General features: G+C 44.8%; 1 protein-coding gene and 1 long non-coding RNA gene across 2 annotated transcripts; both read left to right on the top strand.

Annotated features, from left to right (window-relative positions):
* The first annotated feature begins 5,112 nt into the window (after positions 1 to 5,112).
* Positions 5,113 to 7,833, top strand: LOC123157922 (uncharacterized). The gene is made up of 7 exons (XM_044576109.1): positions 5,113 to 5,716; positions 5,855 to 5,958; positions 6,912 to 7,013; positions 7,152 to 7,239; positions 7,373 to 7,455; positions 7,594 to 7,681; positions 7,815 to 7,833. The coding sequence occupies exons 3-7, from the start codon at positions 6,977 to 6,979 to the stop codon at positions 7,831 to 7,833; spliced, it is 315 nt and encodes a 104-aa protein (XP_044432044.1). The 5' UTR covers positions 5,113 to 5,716; positions 5,855 to 5,958; positions 6,912 to 6,976.
* A 2,454-nt stretch (positions 7,834 to 10,287) lies between these two features.
* On the top strand, positions 10,288 to 13,112 carry LOC123161373 (uncharacterized). The gene is made up of 3 exons (XR_006480686.1): positions 10,288 to 10,874; positions 11,390 to 11,542; positions 12,266 to 13,112. It is a non-coding gene; the product is annotated as an uncharacterized lncRNA (long non-coding RNA).
* The last annotated feature ends 13,165 nt before the right edge of the window (positions 13,113 to 26,277 follow it).

Raw genomic sequence — 26,277 nt, 5'->3', positions numbered from 1 at the left:
CAGATCCGGTTCCCGGCCAGACCCGGAGGTAAAATTCCCTTCTGAACAACTCCACCAAGATGGGGCGCGGCAAGGCCAGTTTGGACAAAGCTGAAGTTGCGGAACTCTTGGCCATGAAGGGTGAATTTCTGCAACACCGGGACGAAACCGCAGAGTTGCGGGGCGAAGTCGATGACCTGCGCAAGGACGTGCATGGCATCAGCCTCAAGAAGGATACCATGGTTTTGGTCATGGATGGGGTTCAGAAAGCCGTCTCCTCTCTGAATACACAGCTCGCGACCATGGCAGATGTACTCAAGTCCATGAAAATTGTAGAAACATCAGCGTCGACACAACCTGGCCAACCAGCGACTGAAAAACAGCTTCCAAACAGGGAAACAAGTGCACCAGAGGACAGACCGCTCACTGAAGAACTGCGAAAACGATTGGCACTTGAGCAGGCCAAAACCCGTCAGGTTGCTGCCCAAATCCCTTCCAATCTAGCGCCAATTCATGTCCCTATGCCCTCTGTTCCTCCAGGTTTTGGCACTACTGCTGTTCTGGATGTTCCGTCAGGCAATGCCACACCCACAGCGGCTTATAAAACTGCTCGAACGCCAAGTTTCAACAACTTTCAACTACCTGCGGTGCGCCAAAGTTGGGATGAATTTCCTAAACAGTATGAGCAAGAAATGAGAACTCAGTTTCTCAAGAGCATCACCAAGGGGCCTCGCATGGATTTCCCACGTTTTGATGGTGAAAACCCAGCCGGATGGATTCGTCAGTGCGACAAATATTTCCAGATGGCAGGGGCACCTGCGGAGTACAAAGTCAGCCTTGCTCAATTATATATGGTGGGAAAAGAAGATGTATGGCTGCGTCACTCGGGCATACTGAAGAAGCAGTTAACTTGGTCCCAGTTCTGTGAAGAAATACTTCATAGATTTTCATCAGCAAGTTCATATGATCTCACAGAGAAATTCACCAACCTGAAACAGAACACACTCACAGTGTCTGAGTACACAGATCAATTCGAAGAACTTATGGCAGAGGTGCAAGTAGAGAATCCCATAATGGATGAGAGTTGGTTTATTAGATGTTATGTTAATGGACTGAGGTCTCACATCAAGTTCCAAGTGCGCCCACTTAGACCAAGTTCACTCACTGAAGCCTACTGGTTAGTAGTGGATCTAGAAAAAGGGGCACCTGAGAAGAAGTCTTACAACTCATTTGCCGAAACTGGCAAAAATTCAGGCAGCTATCAGAAAACATATACTACTACTCCTGAAAAAGCTACTGAACCTAAACAACAGGTGTAAACCAAAGGGCCAGAGAACCAGGCAAATGCTGGAGATGTGGAGATGTGTGGTTTCATGGACACAAATGCAAACTTGCTCCTATTCTAAATGTACTAACAGGTGAAGAACCTACTGAACAACAAACTGAACAAGAAGTGTTAGAGGAGAACGAGTTAGAGGAGCAACCACAGACTGAAGAAAAATGCATGACCATATCTGCTCAGGCCATGTAGTCAGACAATGTCGATACCATTTCCATCTTAGTGCAGATTGGAGGTAAACAAGGCATTGCATTAATAGATTCAGGCAGTAATTCCACCTTCATCAACCTTAAGTTTGCTCTGACTACCAGTTGCACCATACTCAAGGACACCTCCAGGGCTGTAACTATTGCAGGAGAGGGTACTCTATGGTCTGGTGGTTTTGTACCCACCACCACTTTTATGGCAGGCAATACCAAGTTTGAACAACAGTTCAGAGTTCTTGACCTACCTGGTCATGATATGGTACTTGGCAACGATTGGATGGCCAGTCACAGTCCAGTTTCTTTCCATTACAACCCCAGACAAATAACTGTAATGCAAAACAAGCTTACACCTGTCACTATCAAAGCTTGTGACACCATAGCAGAAGCCACACCAATTGAAGCTGCTGAAGTGGATAAGCTCATGGCAGCAGGAGCCCCTGGCTTTGTCCTGCACCTCATAAGAGACACCACAATGAAAAAGCCTGACAATCATACCATTCCCCCACCTGTGGAAGAAGTAGTACAGAAATTCCCTGAAGTTTTCCAGGAGCCCAAGGGCCTTCCTCCCAAGAGATCACATGATCATAAAATTCCATTGAAGGAACAGGCCAAACCACCTAATTCTAGGCCTTACAGAGTGCCACATATGCAAAAGAATGAGTTGGAAAGACAAATTGATGGTATGCTCAGAGACAAGATCATAAGAGCTAGTGAAAGTCCCTACTCCTCCCCAACAATTCTAGTAATGAAAAAAGATGGTACTTGGAGAATGTGCATTGACTATAGGAAATTGAATGCTGTCATTGTCAAAAATAAATTTCCAATTCCTGTCATTGAGGATTTACTTGATGAACTACATGGAGCAACTTACTTCACCAAGTTAGACTTAAGATCTGGTTATCATCAAGTCAGAATGAGTGAAGAAGATATCCCAAAAACAGCCTTCAAAACCTACTTTGGCCACTATGAGTTTCTAGTAATGCCTTTTGGCCTTGCTAATGCACCTGGGACATTTCAAGCTCTGATGAACAGTATCTTTGGACCTTATCTCAGAAAGTTTGTGTTAGTTTTTTTTATGACATCTTAATTTTCAGCAAGTCATTGTCTGAACACATTGCTCACTTACAAATAGTGCTGCAACTGCTCAAAGAATACCAACTCTTTGCAAAAATGTCAAAATGTGTGTTTGGAGTTCAATAGGTGGAGTACTTGGGCCACATCATCACTGGAGAAGGGGTCTCCACTGATCCATCCAAAGTGGCAGCAGTTGCTGATTGGCCAATTCCCACTACACCAACACAACTCAGAGGGTTTTTGGGCTTATGTGGCTACTATAGAAGATTTGTCAAAAAATTTGGTACAATTGCAAGGCCATTGCATGATGTACTCAGAAAAGACAATTTCCAGTGGACACCAACACAAACCTAGGCCTTTCAAAATTTAAAACAGGCAATGATCAGTGCCCCAGTGCTTGCACTCCCAAATTTCTCTGAACCTTTCACTTTGGAAATAGATGCTTTTGGAACTGGACTAGGAGCAGTAATAATGCAACAAGGCAGACCCTTAGCTTATTACATCTCAACTCTTGGCCCTACCAATGCTGCTCTGTCAACATATGAGAAAGAGGCCCTAGCAATCATTGCTGCTCTCAAACAATGGAGACACTACTTCTTGGGCAATGACCTCATCATCAAGATAGATCACCAGAGTTTGCAGTACATGACTGACCAGAAAGTCACCACTAGGATCCAGCATAAGTTAATGCTGAAGTTGTTGGAATTCAACTTCACACTGCAATACAAGAAGGGCAAAGAAAATATTGTTGCTGATGCTTTCTCCAGAAAAAATTGCCTTATGGCCATGTCAATGGTGACTCCCCAATGGATATTAGCAGTGGAAGAATCATACACAAATGACAGGACCTGCCAAGCACTCTTGGAGAAATTACTGCTGGCTCCTGACCATTCCATCCATCAGAACACTCTGCATTCTGGAATAATAAGGCACAAAGGGAAAATTTATGTGGGCAACGACCAAGCACTCAGGACAAAGTTGCTCACTGCACTCCATTCCTCTGCCCTAGGTGGACACTCAGGTATGAAAGCAACATACCAACGCATCAAGCAAATCTTTTACTGGCCAGGACTCAAACAAGAGGTGGATCAATTTGTAGCTGCATGTCCTGTTTGTCAGAAAAACAAAGGGGAGAACTGCTCTTACCCTGGATACCTTGACCCACTACAACTACCTGACATGGTTTGGACTCACTTGAGCATGGACTTCATCGAGGGCTTACCAACATCCAATGGAAAAGATGTGATCATGGTTGTAGTCGACAGACTTTCAAAGTTTGCACACTTTATTCCCCTCTCACATCCTTTCACAGTCCAAACAGTAACACAAGCGTTCATTGACAATGTATTGAAGCTGCATGGGCCTCCCCTGGCCATAGTATCAGATCGGGATCGCATCTTCACCAGTCAGATGTGGCAAGACATATTCAAGGGGATGGGAACAGAGTTACGTTACAACTCTGCTTATCATCCAGAGTCTGACGGCTAAACTGAACGCGTAAATCAGTGCATAGAAAACTACCTGCGCTGCTTAACATCCACCAAACTCAAACATTGGGCAAAACACCTGTCTATGGCCGAGTAATGGTACAACACCTCTTACCATTCTTCTCTCAAAAAGACACCTTTTGAAGCTGGTTATGGATTTCCTCCTCCAAACATATGTGAGAATATCCTACCAGACAACATGACGGATGACGCTCTTCAGTTCTTTACTGACAGAGATGCATTGCTCCAACATCTGAAGAACAACCTGTCTGCTGCACAATCCCGTATGAAGAAGTACGCTGATCGCAAGCGTACTGAAAGAATCCTGGAAGTAGGTGACATGGTCTACCTCAAGATACAGCCATATCGGCTCAACGCATTCAGCTTGCGCACGCACATCAAACTACAGAGCAAATACTATGGCCCTTTCTGCATCATGGCCAAAGTGGGCGTGTGGCTTACAAACTGCTCCTGCCGGACAACACCAACATCCACCCAGTCTTCCATGTGAGCCAACTGAAAAAACATGTGGGACCGAAAGCAGTTCCTTGTACTGATTTGCCACTGGTACGCGCAGATGGGATGATCCAGACCGAACCTGTCATGGTCCTGGAAACACGTCAGGTACCACACAACAACTTGCCGGCGGTTCAATGGCTTGTATAGTGGGAAAACTTGCCACCTGATGAAGCTTCTTGGGAAGACGCGGCCTTCATGAAGAAAACGTTTCTTGCATTCTTCAAGGCAACCATCGACCGCTGGTTCAACCGCTAATCTCCTTGAGGACAAGTTCGTTTTTAGCAGGGGGTATTGTCAGGCCAGCATCTTCAGTTACAAGTGTCAAGCACCTTCAGTTAACGGACGGCCACGATCCAAGTCATCCAACGGCTCGCCCGGCTCGCCGTAGCACTATACCGTTTCGTTGTAACTGTAGCGTTTCTTCCGAACTGTAGCTGTCATCCAATTGCCGGCTCAGCTGCTATAAAGCTGGCGGCCCCTTGTCTGTAATGGATATGCGAATATTCTGAGAGTTCTCTCTTGATACAATCATACCTATTACAGTAATACAAACCCTAGCGGGGCTACTTTCCCCTTTCTTCTCCCATGAGATCCGCTGAAATTCTCTCGATTGGGGCCTTGAATCCCCTTAGGGCGTGACACTCCTTCCCTCGTCCGCCGCCTCGCTCCCTCGCTCTCCTCCCTCGCGCCATGGCCTTCGCCCTAGGAGCCCCGTCGCCTACTACTGCTCCTCCACCACCTCGCCTCTTTCTCCTCCTCGCCTTCCCTTCGCTCGCCCGCAGGTCGCTGCCGTTGGAGAACACAGGAGTGCGGGTCTTCAAGTTGGGGTGGTCAGGAGGGCTGCCCAACCTGACGGCGCATCCTCCTCCTCACAGCTTCGTCGCACGCGCACCTTCTTCTCCTCCCTCCTCCCTCCCTCGTCACTACTTCCACCAGTCCCCTCCCTCCCTCGTCCGTGGCCGCTGCTGCCGCACAAATCTCCTAGGTCAGGGAAAGGAAGAAGGCCTTGGCGAGTCAGCAGGGGTGGGTGGAGCGGCTGATGCGGATGGGGTCGACGGTTGAGGGAGGGTTGCCGACCAGAGCAGCAGGAGCAAGAGCTCGAGAAGGTTCAGGTTTGCCTCTAAATCCTCTCTCTCGCCCCCACTTTGTCTCATGCAGGGGTGCCACTTTGTCCCATCAATTGTATAGCCTCTAGCAATGCAATTTGATCTCAAGTGGTCACTGAGGCATTTGTATTGTTTGATTTGCAGATTGGATACAAATGGTTCAGCAAAGAGGGAGTGTGTAACCGCATCAGAGATTAGGCCATGGAGCAAGAGTGTGTGACTAGGTTGTGCAAATTTTTTCCCTAGAGGTATGCCTCCGTCTCGGTGGGACAAGGATCGACTATTCTGCCACATATTTACTTCCTTTGCTGCACAATAGTTAGATGTGTTGGGTGTATAGTTAGGGATGGCAATGGGTCGGTTTTGGGGCGGGTGGAGTTGGTCCAAATCCAACCCATGACCCATCTTCCCGCCCTCTGCCCATCCACCAAAGTACCCATGGGCACAACTTGTGCCCATGCCCAAATCCACTGGATACCCAGATACCCATGGAGCTTCATGGGCATAGAAAAATCAGCATGAAGACTTCCCAGAGAACAAATCAAAACAGAAGTTGCATAAATAAAGTACGTAGCATATTTAAATTCAAATGCACTACCAACATTATGTGCACTAGTAATTGGAGACCCATCCGACTGTCCACATGAGCACACTTGGCTCCGAATTAGTCTTCAGTAATGATGGAGTCATTTTCATCCTGACATATGGTCCCATGTGTCATAAGGTTATCCACTGGATATCCATGGAGCAGAAATTGTAACCATGCCCAACCCGACCATTCGCGGGTATCCAGATCCATGGATCCATGGGCGGAAATGCGCTCCATACCCTTGCCCAACCGGGTCGGGTATCCACGGATATCCAGATCCATGGATAAAATTGCCATCCCTATGTATAGTCCTGATTCCGTAAAAAGAGAATACACAGTCCCATCCGATATGTTGAGTTTGGAGGGCCCGATGGTGGTAGTTATCATGTTGTGTCTGTTCCATGATTTCTTCAAATGGTTTAGGTGTACATCTAAGGCCATTTGCCGCCTCCTTAATTTCTGGGTCTGCCTTATGCAGAAATTCTCTCATTGTTAGATTGGTTTGCTGCCTCCTTAATTTGATCTAAAGTGTCACTGAGGCCTTTGTATTCTTTGATTCTTTGATTTGCTGATGGTATTGGTTTAGATGTTTCGTTTTGCTTTCGTTTGTAGACAGCAGAGGAACCCCTCCTGGTCGAGCCCCCACCCTATCCTCTCCACCTTTAGAGGAGAACCCCATGAAAGCTAAAAGTTTGTGGAGGAGTGTTGGCACAGGTGAGCATCTTCCTATTTTTCTTCATCTTTTCCTCAACTTCCATGGTAACCTATGATTTTTTCCTTCCAGTTTTTTAGAGGGTGTTTCGGACTCAAGATTGATCTGGTAGTGCACGTGGTATTGTTTGCCATGACCAGGAATATCTGATCTGCGCCATGACAATATGGGCTTGCTGCAGCCAGGCAGTTCTTCAGAGTATGGTGCTTCGATTTGGTTCCTGTGGTGGTATCTTCTCTCCCTTCTCCCTCCTTTTATTTCTTACTTATGCTTTGATGCTTTAATATGTTGTATTGGCTTAAATTATGTACTTAGTTGAGTCCTACTTGCTTATTGAGATGAACCATTTATAAACTTGTAGTGTTAGTTTCAGAACCCTATCCTCTCCACCTTTAGAGGAGAACCCCATGAAAGCTAAAAGTTTGTGGAGGAGTGTTGGCACAGGTGAGCATCTTCCTATTTTTCTTCATCTTTTCCTCAACTTCCATGGTAACCTATGATTTTTTCCTTCCAGTTTTTTAGAGGGTGTTTCGGACTCAAGATTGATCTGGTAGTGCACGTGGTATTGTTTGCCATGACCAGGAATATCTGATCTGCGCCATGACAATATGGGCTTGCTGCAGCCAGGCAGTTCTTCAGAGTATGGTGCTTCGATTTGGTTCCTGTGGTGGTATCTTCTCTCCCTTCTCCCTCCTTTTATTTCTTACTTATGCTTTGATGCTTTAATATGTTGTATTGGCTTAAATTATGTACTTAGTTGAGTCCTACTTGCTTATTGAGATGAACCATTTATAAAGTTGTAGTGTTAGTTTCAGAATTTGAAATGACACTGTTACCTTCAGAGTTTGAGATGAACTGTTTTCAGAGCGTATATGGAGAGGCCAGAAGCAGCAGGGGTCGGCGGAGTGGCGGATGTGGTCGACGGAGCAGCAGCGGTAGGAGCAAGGAGCTCGAGATGGTTCAGGTTTGCCTCCACTTCCTCTCTTGTTCATTGGTATACAGCTAGGTTGTTATATATAAAAGTTGTTCGTTGTTATACAGCTAAGTTTGTGCGGCATTTTCCATTGTAGGAAAAGTGCCTACAGAGATTTCAGAACTAGATAGATGTGTCTTATGATAGTATTGCTAAAGAACATCAGGTATGAGTAGATGGCACTGCCGCTTATGTGTTTGATTTTTGTTTGTTGTGATATTTCGGGCACCCCATATTGTTGTGATGTAAAATGAACACACAATATTCCTGTTAAAATATGGATACAAGCCTTGTTCTCTGATTATAAGGTTGTCCAATGCTGATTGACACTATATACGCGGGCATTGCATGATTTGTTTTCATGTATACTTCCTCTCTTGTTTTATCTGATTTTGTTGGCAAAACAATTGCAGATTTCTCCATTAGCTTATCTGATTTAGGGTGTAGATTTTCTCTCTTGTTTGATCTGATTTTGTTGGCAAAACAATGGCAGATTTCTCCATTAGCTTATCTGAGTTGGGGCTGATTGTCCTCTTGTGATTCCTATTCATGGCCTTGCCGTGGGAGATTGCAAAATTGAAGCAAATTAAGAGTGAAAAAATAGCAGTAGCAATGCTTGGGCTGTAAATTAATGGTTGAACAAAATCTATGGTTGATATGTAGTTTAGTCATGGCTGATATGAACTTTTCTGTTATTATTTCTGGATTGTTCAGTAAAATGAAAGCTCACGGTGTGGCATGTCACCTCCCTTGCACATATATTTGTACCCAATTTAGACCATCAGTAGAACTGTTTATATTGTAACTTGGATGTGGATAAGGCTTTATTTTCTTACTAATTGGTTATGTTTTCTATTGTCCTCAGATAATTCAGCGGTTCTTCCTTCTTAGTATCAATGAATAGGTTGATTACAGAATATATTTGAAGATTGCAGCAGGCACAAAATGCTCGGCAAACAAAAATAATTAGGTAAGATGAGAACTGATTGATCTGATTCCTTTCCCTAGATTAATTGGTTGGCAGTCATATATCATCATGTACATTTAATATTGACTTGAACTTTTGGTGTGGTCATGTAGCTTTGAGGTTGCCTAGAGAGAGACCACTCTCGCATCATTAGGTGCCGCCCACAAGGATCTCCCGCGGCGAGGCATGCACACCTATGCCACATCATTACATGTAAGTCTGTTCCCTTAATAGTTCTCTTTCACAGCTGCACGTGTGATATTTGTAGTGGGATCTGGCCACTTTACTATATTTTCTTGGTATGGATGATGTTAAAGAGTGAGCTACCCATCGCTTCTCATTACTAACTATAATCAAGAAATACACGTGTTCATGCCATAAAAGATGGATATGTGTTAAGCCATTGTCATGTCATGTGATCACTTGCAGAACAACTATATAGTTATGTTGGGATTGTAAAGTGGAAACGATAGAAAAGCTACAACTCTTCTGTGAGTGTCGTTTGATTATTTACTTTTTCAAGTAGTGTGGATATACTTCCATCAGGATATTAAGTATATGCAAATTTTTAAAATGGGTTTTGGTATCCCATGTTTGTCAGATCCTCATATGTTGCTGACAGTTTATAATTTTCTGTTGTTTCTACCAAATGTGTGTGCTATGACATTTTGTAAGGCTAGGCATATTTCTTTTCTTTATAATCCAGTGATGAACTAATTGTCTTAGCTATATGGTGAATCTCGATTATCCCCCGAGGAGCGAGGCTTGCAGCCCCTATTTGGGTTTATGCAGATTGTTGCAAAATGTGATTATTTGGGTTTATGCAGATTGTTGCAAAATGTGATTATTTGGGTTTATGCAGATTGTTGCAAAATGTGATTTCTAAATGTTGTTATGTTCCTTGCTTTCTCCATCTCCACCCCCTACATCCTTGATGAACTAATTGAGATATGCAAATTAAGTGCCATGGATCAGTTGCAAGTGGTCATGCATCGTCCTTGTCAATTTTAAATGCTCGACTCCACTTTCATTTTCCTATGGTATTTAGTATTTACACTTGCATAGGGCTTTGGCCTATTTCATTTGAACCTACTCCCCGTTCCCTACTATGTTTCTATTCCCAATGATCAAATCTTACTTTCCTTTTGTGTGTGTTCTGCTCTGCTTGTATTAGCTACTGTTAGTTGATGCTAATTTTGTTGTCCTTTTTTGTGTGCCCAGGTGACCAGGCGCATAGGAGAGCTGCATACATTTTGTATGGATGTATATAGTTGCACTATACTGGTATGTATGTCAGCTGCAGTAGCTTGCCAGTTAGTCCTTGGTGAAGGTAATTTGAACCTATGCTCAGTTCCCTTCTATGCGCGTTTGAATTTTTTGATAGGTGAAAAATCCTTTTGTAACTCTAAGAAGGTTCTAATTGGATTGGCCAAAAAATGAGCATAAATATAATGATAAGGTGCACACAAATTGGAGTCTTAGATTAATGGTCTGAATATAGCCAAGAAATATTCCTGCTAGGCTGTTGTTTAAGTACTTACGAAACAATATCAGAGGGATGCAACGGCTAAAATATGTAGGGTTTGTGAGCTTGGAGCAAGAGATGCGCTGATCATCTTTTATGTACCTTCCTAATTTTATTAAATGATAAAATTGTTGGAAAAGAGTATGATTAGCCTACTGATTCTGCAGTGCTTAATATGATTATTATTGCAAAAGAGCATGAGAACATCCCATATGGTTTACTACATTCACATGCATCTTAGCAGCATCACGTGATTAAGCTCATACAATTTGAAATTTCTTATTTGTGGATTCATGCCTAGGCTACATATGACAGATGCATTCTAACCTATAAGGAGGCTGGCCAACTTGCCTCCACAGAGCTCCCACGACTGGGCCCTTTCTGACTGTCCGATCACGGTAAGTTTCCCACCTCTTCTCCCCTAGCCGTTAGATATTGAATGTATGTTTTACCGCATTTCTCTTTCCACACGTGTATGACCAGTGGGCCAGTTCATTGGTGGGTCCGATGTTTATTTATTTAGTGCCAGACATTGTGATTTGGAACATTGCAGAGCAATAATTGACAGAAGTATTAGATGAGTTTGGGCAGGCATGGTTGTCTATGTAGTATTTTCACCATTAGGTTTCCATTGCTCGACTCCTGATGGCATGATGCCTCATTTAGATTTTCTTATCTCGATGTGTTTGTAATGTATTCAAAAAATTAGTTTGCTTTTTTTTGCTCCCTGGAGAATGCATCCTCAATTAGTATGATAGCGGTCAAGCAAAAATGGCTTACTACTGATACCGATATAACTTCGATTACTCCTACTTTGCTGTTTTATTCTTTCTGGACTTTATATAGGATTTATCATTTTCAGTTGATGCACTATGAATGAAATATTATATGTGAGGGAACATGAAACTTGCAGATCATGCCATGTTTTAGCGCTCATGGAGTTCCCGTGATATACGTTGAGTCTGGTGATCCTTACAAAACATATATGGAAGGCTATGGATCTTATCATGGATGAGCTCGAAAATATATTAATTTCAAATCCATATATACATCACACTCATACCCGGTATGTCACATAACCAACTTCAGTTGTCCTTGGCTTGTGAATTCACCATCCAAATATTTTTCTTTTATTGGAGAGCACGTAAAATATATGGAGAATCAAAGGTGAATGTAAATGAAACACTCCCTGTGTGTCTGCATGCACATGATCAGTACCACCATTTTCCTTTGTAGTAATGCTAGGATACAAAGGTTACTTGTAATCAGTTTTTGGCCATTTCATACCTATGTCTTCAAGATTCTGTTCTGGTTTAGAATATTCAATTAAGTTCAGTTTGGTGACTTTGGTCTGCATTTGTCCCAGATTCTGTTCTGGTATAGAATATTTAGTTTAGTTTGATCTGCATTTGTCCCAGAGGGCGAGTGTTTACAGGTCCAGTGCTTATGTCAGTTATTAATTAGTCAGTATTTTGTTCTGATGTAGAATATTTTAGTTGGTCTGCATAGGTCCAGTGCTTATGTAAGTTATTATTTAGTCAAGACTCTGTTCTGATGCAGAATATCTAATAACTTGCCACTTCAGTTGTTTCTGCAAACTAAAATTCGAACTTTAAAACTGATCGAGCCATAGTTTTTGCAGCAAGAATACCATGACTTCTTTTATCTCCTTTTCGAGCTAGAACACTCGGCTATCGTGATTTTTCTTTTTTGACTTTCCATGACTGGACAAAATGTATGTTGCGGAGAAATTATAAATCGCCTTACAAATTGTTGTAATGTTGTGCAGAAACTGAACAGGGACAAGAACATGCAATTATATGTTGTGGTAGATTTCAAAAGAGACCCATGGCCCAGAGTAGTTTTGCACAAATGAAGGATATCAGACAGACCCATGGAGCAAGAGATCCTCTTTGTCAGGGCCACCTTACTTGTATGGCCTCAAGCTCAGGGGACCCTTCTAACTAAGGTGGTTATTACTTGCTGATTTGAACCTAGAATAGAATGTCATTTCGTGCTTGTCAGTAGGATCTCATGTTTAATCTATAGATCTTTTTAGTCAGTGTATTTGCAAACCAGTTGCGAGTTAGTACCTAGGAAAATGAACATTTTTCGACCTCATATTTGCATATCAGTATCCTTGTCTAATTTAAGATTACTTTTCTTATCATGAAGAAGATTTGTGCTGCTGCCGCATTCTTCAGTTTCTGGTGTTTTAGATGTTAGTTCATTGTTGAGATAGTTTTGGTATGTCCGTCTTTTGGAAAATATGTATTTTTTGTTTTCTGGACGTTGTTGCAGATCCTATGCACCTGCCTCCTTCCTCTAGGCACGTGAAGGCTAACATGAGGAGCTGACGAGCTAAACAAGGAGCTGGAGCAGGATTGTAGGAGGGAGGTACACTAGGGGCTGGAGCAGGACAACCATTGTTTCAGATCCACTTGACTCATCCCAAGTGGTTGCAATGTCTTCTTATGTAATTTTTATTTACACACATAATGATAAGAGACTTATTTTTTCTGAATGATTAGGTTCATAGTAGTTTAAAAAAGGATACAAAAATATGAAAATAAGAGCTTCCATTCATAAAATTTGTACAAAATGTCCCTTTCCATAATGAAGTTGGTTTCTAATCACACACATGTACTGCTACATGATCCTATACGTGTTGTCTGAATTAAGTGAAAGGATATTGGCATTTTCTCTCCCGGTTAATCAGGACTTATTGACAGGGACTTGGGATAATTGAACTTAGAAGGTTTTCTATCTTATAATATGATAATGCAGGCTTCCTTACCTTGACCAGAAATTTAGCATTTTGTTGTTGCTCCTTACCATGCAATGTGGCTTCAGCACCATTTTTAAAATATAAGCCATCATTTGTCCCGGTCCTTATCAAGCAGTTCCTTATCAAAGGGGATTTTGATGTTCTTACTGAAACAGAGGACTTGAATTGATGATTTCTAGGATTAGTAAACATTAGCACAATCCTGATTATCCAGTTGAGAAATCTTATATTTTAATTGCGATAGGTAATGTAGACTGCAAGAGTTGTCTTCTAAGTTTTGCAAATTCTTCTGTGAGTAGCTAATGCTGTTTAGAAATTTTGATTTCCCATTTTGTTGTAGCTCTTCATTTTTTGTCACTGGTTTACATTTATTTGTATCTTTCTCATTCTGTTCATAGCATTTTGTCATGTTTCTTCCTTTTTATAGAGATATTTTGATGTTGTGTCAAGAAGTTTGGCTAATTGACGGCTCAAATGATTGCAAGCATATGATCTTGTCAGCTCGAGTGATTGCAGGCGTATCGACTATAGGCAAACGTACAGACATAGAAGATTTTTTGTTTTGGTTAAATTGCAGCCAAGCTACTTACATACGACTCTTATCTGGGCATCTGAGAATTCCCAAACGGTGTATGCTTCTGTTTTAGCCTGATTTACGTTTCTACTATAGATGTAGCTCTATGACAGTACAAACTTTTTGCACTATTGAATAGAAGAACGTTTATGCTTCAGTGTGGCTACTGGCTTGGTAGACAGGCCCTGTCGTGGGACAAGAACCTGATATTGTTGTTTTTTATGTTGGAAGAAATGATGGTTTGATCCATGTGCAATTGCATTGGTTATTTCTCAACCGGTGCAGATCAAATTTATAATTATATTGACATGCCCCCTGTGCTTCCTGTTATTGGAGTTGCCTAATTATTGTTATCTACTCCCTGCGATCCATAATAAGTGTAGTGGTTTGAACTACAACCACGACACTTATTTTAGATCAAAGGGAGTACCATTTCTTCCTTCTGTACTATACTCATTATTCTAAGGCACTATGCAGGACTTCAGAAGATTAACATTTCCAAATTCTACTGTCGAGTTGTATGGTCTATACATCTTATACAAATATGATTTTTTTTTCAAACTCAGGTTTCTCAATGTGATAACCATATTTTCAACTAAAAAAATGCTTCCTTAACAGGTCTATACATGTTATACAAATATGATTGTTTTTTCAAACTCCGATTTTTCAGCGTGATAAACATATTTTCAATATAATATGTTTTAACACACAGGCTTTCTATTACCAATTATACGAATGATTGTTTTTTCAAACTCAAATTTTTTAGCGGGATAAACATATTTTCAATATAGCATGATTTAACACACAGGCTTTCTACTACTAATATTGAATATGTCCTTAACACATGGGCTGTTGATATGTATTCTAATACCTGTGTGGGCGGGCTAAATAACATATGGGATATTCTAATACCTCTTGATCCCTATATCTCCCTATATGCACAACAAAGACATGTTTGTTTTCTTAAGTTTCTTATTTTCCCCCTTTTTTTTCAGGAAAAATATGCATGGCTAGGTTTCTCATCATGATAACCATGTTTTCAAACTTGGTAAAAAATACAACCATGCCAATTTTACTCTCTCATCATAATGGCCATATTTTCAAACTGAACATATTCATATTATGCAAAGTTTTCCTTTTCCCAGACTATTTAACAACGTAATAAACATGTTTACAAAATAGCATGATTTAGTTGAAGGTTCTTGCAGCATGAAATTATTTTCATCGACAACATGTCTTCAGCAAGTCTCTGCGTCATTTGGCGCAACGGGTCAACTAGTTTCCATAATTATTAGAGGAATTACTAGGGAACGGTCTAGGATTAAAGTTTCCTCTATAAGCATTATTACCAAAATTATTACTACCAACAAAATTCACATCCATGGATTCATTATTATTATCAATCAAAGTAGACAAAGGCATATCATTAGGATCAATAGGAGCACTCTTAGTAGCAAACAATTTCATAAGTTCATCCATCTTTCCACTCAAAACATTAATTTCTTCTATAGCATGCATTTTTTGACTAGTAGATCTTTTGGTGTGCCATTGAGAATAATTAGCCATAACGTTATCAAGGAGTTTAGTAGCTTCTCCTAAGGTGATTTCCATAAAAGTGCCTCCCGTGGCCGAATCTAAAAGATTTCTAGAAGCAAAATTCAATCCGACATAAAATTTTTGTATGATCATCCATAAGTTCAAACCATGAGTAGGGCAATTGCAAATCATTAATTTCATTCTTTCCCAAGATTGGGCAACATGCTCATGATCAAGTTATTTAAAATTCATAATATCGTTCCAAAGAGAGATGATCTTAGCGGGAGGAAAATACTTAGAGATAAAAGCATCCTTGCACTTATTCCATGAATCAATACTATTCTTAAGCAAAGACGAAAACCAAATTTTAGCATGATCTCTAAGTGAAAATGGAAATAACTTCAATTTAATAATATCATTATCCATATCTTCTTTTGCATATCACACAAATCAACAAAGTTATTTAGATGGGTACTTGGAATGTCTTAACTTGAGCGAAGACCTCCCCGGCAACGGCGCCAGAAATCCTTCTTGCTACGTCTTGAGCTTGCATTGGTTTTCCTTGAAGAGGAAAGGGTGATGCAACAAAGTAGCGTAAGTATTTCCCTCACTTTTTGAGAACCAAGGTATCAATCCAGCAGGAGGCTCCTCAAAAGTCCCACGCACCTACACAAACAAACAAGAACCTCGCAACCAACACAATAAAGGGGTTGTCAATCCCTTCACGGCCACTTGCAAAAGTGAGATCTGATAGAGGTAATATGATAAGATAAATGTTTTTGGTATTTTTATGATATAGATTGGAAAATAAAAGATGCAAAATAAAAGTAGATGGTAAACATATATGATAAAAGATAGACCCGGGGGCCATAGGTTTCACTAGTGGCTTCTCTCAAGATAGCATAAGTATTACGGTGGGTGAACAAATTACTATCGAGCAATTGATAGAAAAGCGCATAGTTATGAGATTATCTAGGCATGATCATGTATATAGGCATCACGTCCATAACAAGTAGATCGAAACGATTCTGCATCTACTACTATTACTCCACACATCGACCGACTCCTGCCTGCATCTAGAGTATTAAGTTCATGAAGAACAGAGTAACGTAGTAAAAAGATGACATGATGTAGAGGGATAAACTCATGCAATATGATATAAACCCCATCTTTTTATCCTCAATGGCAATAATAGAATACGTGCCTTGCTGCCCCTGCTGTCATTGGGAAAGGACACCGCAAGATTGAACCCAAAGCTAAGCACTTCTCCCATTGCAAGAAAGATCAATCTAGTAGGCCAAACCAAACTGATAATTCGAAGAGACTTGCAAATATAACTTAATCACACATAAAAGAATTCAGAGGAGATTCAAATATTTCTCATAGATAAACTTGATCATAAACCCACAATTCATCGGATCTCGACAAACACACCGCAAAAAGAGTTACATCAAATAGATCTCCAAGAAGATCGAGGAGAACTTTGTATTGAGATTCAAAGAGAGAGAAGAAGCCATCTAGCTAATAACTATGGACCCGAAGGTCTGAGGTAAACTACTCACAACTCATCGGAGAGGCCTTGGAGATGATGTAGAGGCCCTCCGTGGTTAATTTCCCCTCCGGCGGAGCGCCGACGGAGGCTCCAAGATGGGATCTCGCGGATACAGAAGGTTGCGGCGGTGGAATTAGTTTTTCGTGGTGCTCTTGGATGTTTTCAGGGTACGTGGATATATATAGGAGGACAAAGTAGGTCGGTGGACGCTCAAGGGGCCCACGAGGGTGGGGAGCACGCCCAGCCCCAGGGGGCGTGCCGGCACCCTCGTGGCCGCCTCGTCTGTTGCTTGACTTCCACTCAAGTCCCCTAGATTGCGTTTGTTCCAAAAAGATCGCTCCCGAAGGTTTCATTCTGTTTGGACTCCGTTTGATATTCCTTTTCGTTGAAACACTGAAATAGGCAAAAAAACAGCAATTCGGGCTGGGCCTCCGGTTAGTAGGTTAGTCCCAAAAATGATATAAAAGTGTAAAGTAAAGCCCATAAACATCCAAAACGGGTAATATAATAGCATGGAACAATCAAAAATTATAGATATGTTGGAGACGTATCAGTGACAAACATAACCACGCCCGGACTGAAGACCGCAGACAAACTCCATCCGAGCTACGTCGCGACTTGGCTCGATATAGAGGCGCCGCACACCCCATTTGCTTCACTGATGAAGTAATGGAACATGAATTCTCGGAAGGGTTTAAACCCGTGAACATCAAATCATATGATGGGACAACAGACCCCGTGGTATGGATTGAGGATTTTCTCCTCCATATTCATATGGCCCGCGGTGATGATCTTCACGCCATGAAATACCTCCCGCTAAAACTCAAGGGACCTGCTCGGCACTGGTTAAACAGTCTTCCCGAAAACTCAATTGGCAGCTTGGAAGACATGGATGACACTTTCCTCGACAACTTCCAGGGTACAGATGTCCGACCTCCGGATGCCGACGACTTAAGTCACATAGTTCAACAGCCCGGAGAATCAGCCAGGAAATTCTGGACCAAGTTCTTAACTAAAAAGAATCAGATCGTCGACTGTCCGGATGCCGAAGCCCTAGCAGCCTTTAAACATAGCATCCATGACAAATGGCTCGCCCGACACCTCGGCCAAGAAAAGCTGAAGCCCATGGCAGCTCTCATGACGCTTATGACCCGCTTCTGCATGGGCGAGCATAGCTGGCTAGCCCATAGCAATAACAATACAAGCAAACTTGGCACTTCTGAAGCCATAAATAGCAACAACAAGCCCCGACGCAACAAACACAAGCGTCGAAGAAACAGTGACAACACCGAGGACATAGCGGTCAACGCCGTGGCTCTAAGTCCGGTCAGCGGAAGAAGCCATATAAAAGAAACAATCTGGGCTCGTCCACCTTGGACCGCATACTCAATCGTCCATGTCAAATCCATGACACTCCTGATAAACCAGCCAATCATACCAACAGAGACTGTTGGGTTTTTAAACAGGCCGGCAAGTTAAATGTCGAGGACAAGGAGAAGGGGTCGCAAAGTGAGGACGATGATGAGGAGCCCTGGCCACCGAACATAGGGGGACAGAAGAAGTTTCCCCCCAAGTTAAAATGCTAAACATGATATACGCTACCCACACCCTCAAGAGGGAGCACAAGCGCGCGCTCAGGGACGTCTAGGCGATGGAGCCAGTCGCCCCAAAGTTCAACCCATGGTCGTCCTGCCCGATCACCATCGATCGCAGGGACCATCTGTCCAGTATCCGTCATGGCAGTTCAGCCTCACTGGTCCTCAACCCAATCATTGATGGATTCCGTCTTACACGAGTCCTCATGGACGGTGGCAGCAGCCTGAACCTGCTCTATCATGATATAGTGCGCAAAATGGGTATTGATCCCTCAAGGATCAAGCCCACAAAAACCACCTTTAAAGGAGTCATACCAGGTGTAGAGGCCCGCTGTACGGGATCAAACGCACTGGAGGTGCTCTTCGGATCCCCGGACAACTTCCAAAGAGAAGAGCTGATCTTCGATATCATCCCCTTCTGCAGTGGCTATCACGCACTGCTCGGACGAACCGCATTCTCTCGATTCAACGCGGTGCCACACTACGCTTATCTCAAGCTCAAAATGCCTAGACCACGCGGTGTCATAATAGTCAATGGAAACACGGAACGCTCCCTTCGTACTGAGGAGCACACCACTGCCCTCGCAGCAGAAGCACAGAGCGGCCTTTTCAGGCAGAACCTTAATTCGGCGGCCAAGCTCCTGGACACTGTCAAACAAGTCCGAACTACTCTGCAGCAGGACAGTCCAGCTCGTCAAGAGCTTGACTAGCAATTCAACCTCCATCCCAGTCCCGACCAAACAGCGGCATTCGTACCGCGTGTACATAACTACGCACTCAAAGTACCATGGGCATAGACGGAGGCATAACTAGATCGTGGTCCATAATATGGCTCAACCTCCCCTGGACCCGCATGCTTTCACTTTTTCTTTTTCTTTTCAGGTTTTTTTTTTACAGGCCTTTCTTGGTGGCCTGATTGTCGGACGTATCAAAGGACGGATACACCAAGATGGCAAGAATCATTTACGTATAAGGGAATTTCCAGGTGGTCTCTTTTAATGATCGTTATGCCTGTTTTAAGGACCCGCACGAAGCTCTCCCTTGGTCGTGGCATGTTAGATAGCCCTGTTTCTTACCGCACTACTTGTACAAATACGCTTTGACGCATTAATCAAACTCTAATGGAAAATATCTTGCGGCCCAATTTCTGCGGCATTAGCCTATTGCTTCATTTTTCTTTTTTTGATATTCTTATCAATTGCACTCGTACACTCTGTTATGCCTTAATTCACCAAGGGCTTCATTACGCCCCGTACTACGGTAGCAAAGTTCGAACACTTTTTTACAATATAGTTCGACACCCTGAACTTTAGCATTATATGCATCGGCTCCGAATCATGTCTTTGGTCAATAGTTGGGTTGCCCGGCTCCTATGCTTACTACCTTACGTTCCGCTATATCGGCTAGGGTAATAAAGGGAGGACTACTGCAATTGTGTCCTAGTTCATCCGGGTGAGCACCTCAGTAGAGAAAGCCGAAAACTGACTATCATGATGCGGCATGAGCCGGTCAGCTGTTCGAGAAGTTACAAATCTTTTGCGATTTGTTCCCGCATTATGCGATGAATCGGTTTTTATCCGATCAGGTGTTTACAACACCCCAAGTTTGGACTTACGAATACTAGGGGCTGCGCCTAAATTTCTATTGTCAAACTCCTATGGCTAAGTGAGGGTGATAAAGCCACATAGTGTGATTGCCTGGTTCGTTGCGCTAAATACCTCCTTTAAGGACCAAACTTTGGAATAGAGAGTGTTTAAATTCATCCCGAACACCCCCGTACTACCTTGGGGGCTGAAGCCGACAACTGCCCAACTCTCAGATTTAACAAAACGGCCGCACAGGAGGTAAAATTTTAAATAACAGGCATTATAATACATAATGGCTCTGTTTTCATAATACAGGAAGGGATAGGATGACATGAATGTATTCATTCAAAGATAATATCCTTAGCACATTGCTCCGTCACAATGCGGGATCCCTCCAGGACATCGTTAAAATACCGCTCGGGCGTGCGGTGCTCCTTTCCCGTGGGCGGTCCCTCGGTCGCAAGCTTCACGGCGTCCATCTTCACTGACTGTAGCTTGACTCGGGCGAAAGCCATTTGCGCGTCTTCGATGCAGACCGACCGCTTGATGGCATCAAGCCGAGGGTAGGCATTGACCAGCCACTTCACGAGCTCGAAGTAGCTGTTGGGTATGGCTTCGGCAGGCCATAGCCGGATTATTAAATCCTTCATGGCTAGTTCGGCCACCCTATGCAGTTCGACCAGCTATTTTAGCTGATGGCTAAAGGGCACTGGATGTTCTGGCGCAAGGTATTGCGACCAAAATAGCTTCTCCGTGGAGCTCCCCTCTTCGGCTCGGAAGAACTCCGCAGCATCTGAAACGCTGCGCGGCAGATCCGCAAACGCCCCTGGAGAACTCCAAATTCGGGTCAGTAAGAGGAACCTTTTCTTCACATATTTGCTCTGCATAATAAAGACCTTACCCTCCGCGATTTTTCTGGCCTCCTGGACTTCCTAGAGGGCGCCCCGGGCTTCAACCCGGGCATCGTGTGTGCTTTGGCGGGCCTTGGCAAGTTCGGACTCTTGATCCGCAATGTCGCGCTCCAAGGACTCGCATTTCTTCATGGCGTCCTGGAGCTCCTGCTGGACCTCACCAACCCTGGCCTCATGCTTTTCACGAGCGGCTTGTTCCTTGGACGCTCTCTCCTCGGCCTCGGCCAGTGCCTTTTTAAGAGCCTCCACCTCGGTCGCGGCTCCTCCAAATACAATGGCACTACGATCATTACAAATCATCTATCCTTTCTGATATACAGAAGGTCATTGCATACCTTGTTTATCCTTTAGCTGCTTTTTCACATGGCCGAGCTCTTCCTCGGCCCGCTCCAGACTCTGCTTCAGTCCGGAAATCTCAGCAGTATGAGAGGTCGCACCCAGTAACGACACCTGCTTGTTCACATTGATTCATCTGGTTACTCTCCTGCGAAACTTGTTTGATCCTTTGTCTGGCTTTTCTTTTTGAACACCGGACAGTGTCTCAGGGGCTACTGTCTATTGACATTCTTTTTACATAATTACGTTGCTTACCTCAAAGCCTGTTAGAAGGCTTGTGCAGGCTTCGGTGAGTCTGCTCTTCACGGACTGAATCCTCTCAACCACCATACCCATAAGGGTACGGTGTTCCTCAACAATGGAAGCACTTCACAACGCTTCCATTAGACTGTCCGGCGCCTCTGGCTAGACGGAGGCCACCGGCAGAATTAGCGCACCTCCTCCTTTCGAAGGAGGCTACTTGCCGGGTTCCAGAGCCGCATAGGTCTCCGGGACCGTATTCGGCTAGGGGCCGAACTGAATATGGCCCCCATCGCCAGTCTCCATGGCGATTTTCTCCCCCATGTGTCTGGCGGCTGAGGTTTCACCCTCCGGCGCCACCCTGACAGCCTCTTGAGTCTCTCCCCGGCCTAGGATCCTTCGGGGCAACACCTCGGTGTCATCCATGGCCTTGGGAGAGGAGGCCGCCGGTAGGGACCCGTTGTCCATCGCCTTCGGGTCCAGCGAATCCCCCAAAGATGAGGATCGCTCGAGGTCGGACCGAGCTGGACTGCGAATGCATGATTCAACATGTTAAGACTATGAAGTAGAGAGGTCGGATATATGAATGCGCCTGGGTTTTTGAGTACTCACGATTCGGCCAGGGGCTTGTTTCGGGGGCGCCGCTCTGGGCTGCTGTCGACATCCCACGTGGAGTTATCCGCGAGGGAACCCTTCCCTTACTTGGACGCCTCTGCCTCCAGATTTGTGGAGGCCGCCCTCTTTTTCCTTCCATCCTCAGGGGGAGAGTTGCTTTCCTCCTCCTCTTCGCCTTGGCGGTGGAGGAGTGAGTCTTGGTGTCTTCGGACGTCATGTTCGAAGCACCCTTGCGACGAAGGCCACCTCTGGTCCCCTTGGCCTTCTTCTTGGCCTTCTTCTCCGGCGCTTGATAGGGTGCCGGAAGCAGCATCTTCATCATAAGTGGAATTGCTGGGTCTTCGGGCAGCGGAACCAGACAGTGAATCCGCTCCGCCTTCTTTGTCCAGCCCTAAGATAATCAGTAGGGAGGCTTAGGCGTCTTCCTCGAGTATGCAAGTAAAGGATACAACTTGAAAACATGAAAAAACTTACCGGACTAGCGGGATGGGCCAAGTCGTGCCCACGGTCCTCGGTCGTATCCAGCCCACGGTCCTCGACGCGTATCCAGATGTCTTCGTGCGTAGTGCCGAAGTACTGTTGCAAGGTCTAGTGCTTGGCCAGATCGTACTCCCACAAAAGGCAAGTCCGGCTTGGGCACGGAAGGATCCGACGAACAAGCATCACCTGGATCACATTGACTAGCTTGATATTCTTGTCTATCATGCTCCTGATGCACGTATGAAGCGCTGTCAGCTCTTCCGATGAAGACCAATCCAGGCCCTTCTCTGGCCAGGAGGTGAGCCACATCGGGGCTCCAGATCAAAATTTGGGAGCCGCGGCCCAGGTGGTGCCATGTGGCTCTGTGACATAGAACCACTTCTGTTGCCACCCTTTGACAGTCTCCATGAAGGAGCCTTCGAGCGATGTAACGTTGGGCATCTTGATCACCATGGCGCCTCCGCACTCTGCATGTTGGCCACTCACCACCTTTGGCTTCACATTGAAGATCTTTAACCATCATCCGAAGTGGGGTGGGATGCAAAGGAAGGCCTCGCACACGATAATGAATGCCGAGATGTTGAGGAAGGAGTTGGGGGCCAGATCATGGAAATCCAGCCCATAGTAGAACATGAGTCCGTGGACGAACGGGTGGAGAGGAAATCCCAACCCGCGGACAAAGTGAGGGATGAATACTACCCTCTCATGGGGCTCCAGGGTGGGGACGATATGTCCCTTGGCCGGAAGCTGGTGGGCGATTTCCTTGGCCAAATACCCAGCCTCCCGAAGCTTGGTAATGTCCTTCTCCTTAACGGAGGAGGCCATCCACTTGCCCTGCGCTCCGGATCCGAACATGGTTGGAGTGCTTTCTTGGGGCGGAAAAGATGAGAACTTCGACGCTGGAGCTCGAGAATGGGGGAGGCAGAGAGAGAGAGAAGACGTGGGTGAAATGGGTAAATCCTTATCTCTTTATAAAGGCAGTGAATATCAGCGCCTCCCCACTCGCCTTAAAACTCGCCTATTCCCCAGGGCCGTGCAGACGGCACGGATGGGTTTCCCACGCCCATATTGATGAGAATCCCACAATAAGGGGACACGATCTCTGCTTTGACAAGACGTGCCAATGAAACCGCATCTCAAAATATGAAGCGGTAGGCTAAAAACGGTTCGAAATAATGGCCGGACGGCGACGTAATGTCACGCTACAAAAAGTTGTTAGTAGATTGGACTCATGAAATATTATACTCTCTGCGGTTGTGTGTGGAATTTGTTTTGCAGAGCCGGACACGATTCTTGTGTTCAAAGACTATTTTGAAGTATTCAGAGAAGGAACCCGCCTTGCAATGTCGAAGACAATCTACGCGCTGGACACCTCGTCATTGAAGCCTAGTTCAGGGGCTACTGAGGGAGTCCTTGATTAAGGGGTCCTCGGGCATCCGGCCTATTGGCATGGGCCGGACTAATGGGCTGTGAAGATACAAGACCGAAGACTCTCACATTTGTCCGGATAGGACTATCCTTGGCTTGGAAGGCAATCTTGGCGCCCGGATATGAAGATTCCTTTCTCTGTAACTGACTTTGTAAAACCCTAGTTCCCTCTGGTGTCTATATAAACCAGAGGGTTTAGTCCATAAAGGCAATCATAATCATATAGGCTAGACTTCTAGGGTTTTAGCAATTATGATCTCGTGGTAGATCAACTCTTGTAACACTCATATTCATCAAGATCAATCAAGCAGGAAGTAGGGTATTACCTCCATAGAGAGGGCCCGAACCTGGGTAAACATCGTGTCCCCCGCCTCCTGTTACCATCAACCTTAGACACATAGTTCGGGACCCCCTACCCGAGATCCGCCAGTTTTGACACCGACAACTGGGTCTGGGGGCTGATCCTCCGGCGGGTAACCTCCGCCCTTCTCCATGAATCCATGAAGACCGGGCCCCTGCCTTGGCGATCTCCGCACCACGCGCCTCTGTTACCTACCCAACTCAATGCATGCAACATATGTGGCCGAGGATAAGAACCTGCTCAGAAGAGTGAATTGGCAGTTACTCACCCGTGAGTTAAAGTCATTCACGGGCCATTACAAAGGTGACCCCACTTCAATTGGCGTTATGCGACACGCGGGAGAATCGGAAATTGGCATGGGCTCAGGTTAATGAAGAAGCAAAAAAGATCTCAAAGGACAAGCAACTACTACCCTCTTGCCTGTGCACTGGATAGGGCCTACCCCAACGATACCTGGCAGCGCGTTCGGGCCGGGCCCGGGGGCTCCTATCGGTGCAACAAACCCTGGGTTTGTTGCCCAAACTGTGCACAAGCCTGTGAGCAAGACTGCAACACCGAAGACCAGACCAAGCAAAAGAGATCAGCTCTTTGAGGAGTCAGGGAGCGGATCAAGAAGACCAAGTCAAGCCAAAGGAAGCAAGATGCCACCGAGGGAAAACCTCCCTTGCCGGGCAGGCGAGCCAAGCGAGTCAAGGTTACCCCGAAGACGAGCCACAAAACTATCCCGACAGGCCCGCCGGGCCCCACGAAGGCAAACTACCCCACCAAGGCTTCACCGCTCCACCTCACAGCAATGCAAGTCATCGATCGATGTGGTGTCATGCCCCCAAGTGACTAAGTGGCTGTTTTTTTGCCACATGGTAGCCATTTCCTATGGGAACCACCTCCAAATGACAGCCGTCCAAAGATGTGTCATGCAGGCACGAGAGAGGCTGGCCGAACTACCTGACAAGGCTTACCAGGCATGCCATGATGTGACACTAAGCGACACATTTAATGCGCTCTGCCCTGTGTGCAGAGTTAGGTATGATAGCACTGTTTGCTATCTCATCAGTGCGCAAGGACTGATTTGCCACAGTGGTGACCCCTTGATCTATAAAAGAGGGCCATGGCAAGCATAGAGAGGATTCATACCCTTGGATAGTCATACGCGCGTAGCTGCTCTCGCCCTGAGGCAACCCTACTGGGCTAGAGCGATGCGTCTCCACCATGATCCTCCCATCAATCCACCAAAGCAAGAGTAGGGTTTTACGCTAAGCGTCAGCCTGAACCTGGTAAATCTTCTCGTGTGATCTCTATTGTGTTGTGCTACGTTCTCCGCTCTTTGTGCAATGTGCTCATCCCGCTTGCCGAACCACAAGGGGGTGATGGTCCCATAGGTGGCCATGGTTTCCCACCATAGGATAGAAATGACACCCATTGGTCCTGGCATCTTCAAGGTGTTGTAGGCATAGTGGGATGCCGCCATGAACTTTGTCAGGGCAGGTCGACCAAGTATCCCATTGTATGGCAAAGGAAGCTCGACCACGTCGAACACAATCTTCTCAGTCCGGTAGTTCAATTCTCCTTCAAATGTCACCGACAGCATGATCTTCCACTTTGGACGACCCCTGCCACGGTTGATCCCTTGGAACATGCCAGTAACCTTGAGCTCTTCATCTGATACCTGCAGTTTGCTGATTACTTTGGCGGAAATCAGATTCAATCCAGCCCCACCGTTAACCAACATCTTCGTGACCTTGAGGTTGCGAATTATTGGCAAACACACTACCACGGTGGTGCGGTCAGGGTGATCCTCT

This window comes from Triticum aestivum, chromosome 7B, assembly GCF_018294505.1.
Source record: "Triticum aestivum cultivar Chinese Spring chromosome 7B, IWGSC CS RefSeq v2.1, whole genome shotgun sequence".
Lineage (NCBI taxonomy): Eukaryota > Viridiplantae > Streptophyta > Magnoliopsida > Poales > Poaceae > Triticum > Triticum aestivum.
This window is presented reverse-complemented; position numbering and strand designations above follow the sequence as displayed.

What these genes read in the sequence shown, in the direction of transcription:
- LOC123157922 (XM_044576109.1), top strand. Translation starts at nt 6,977, where the DNA reads ATGAAAGCTAAAAGTTTGTGGAGGAGTGTTGGCACAG. An exon ending in TCGATTTGGTTCCTGTGGTG is followed by an intron (nt 7,240 to 7,372) that starts GTATCTTCTCTC and finishes ATAAACTTGTAG; the next exon opens with TGTTAGTTTCAGAACCCTAT. An exon ending in GTGGAGGAGTGTTGGCACAG is followed by an intron (nt 7,456 to 7,593) that starts GTGAGCATCTTC and finishes TGCCATGACCAG; the next exon opens with GAATATCTGATCTGCGCCAT.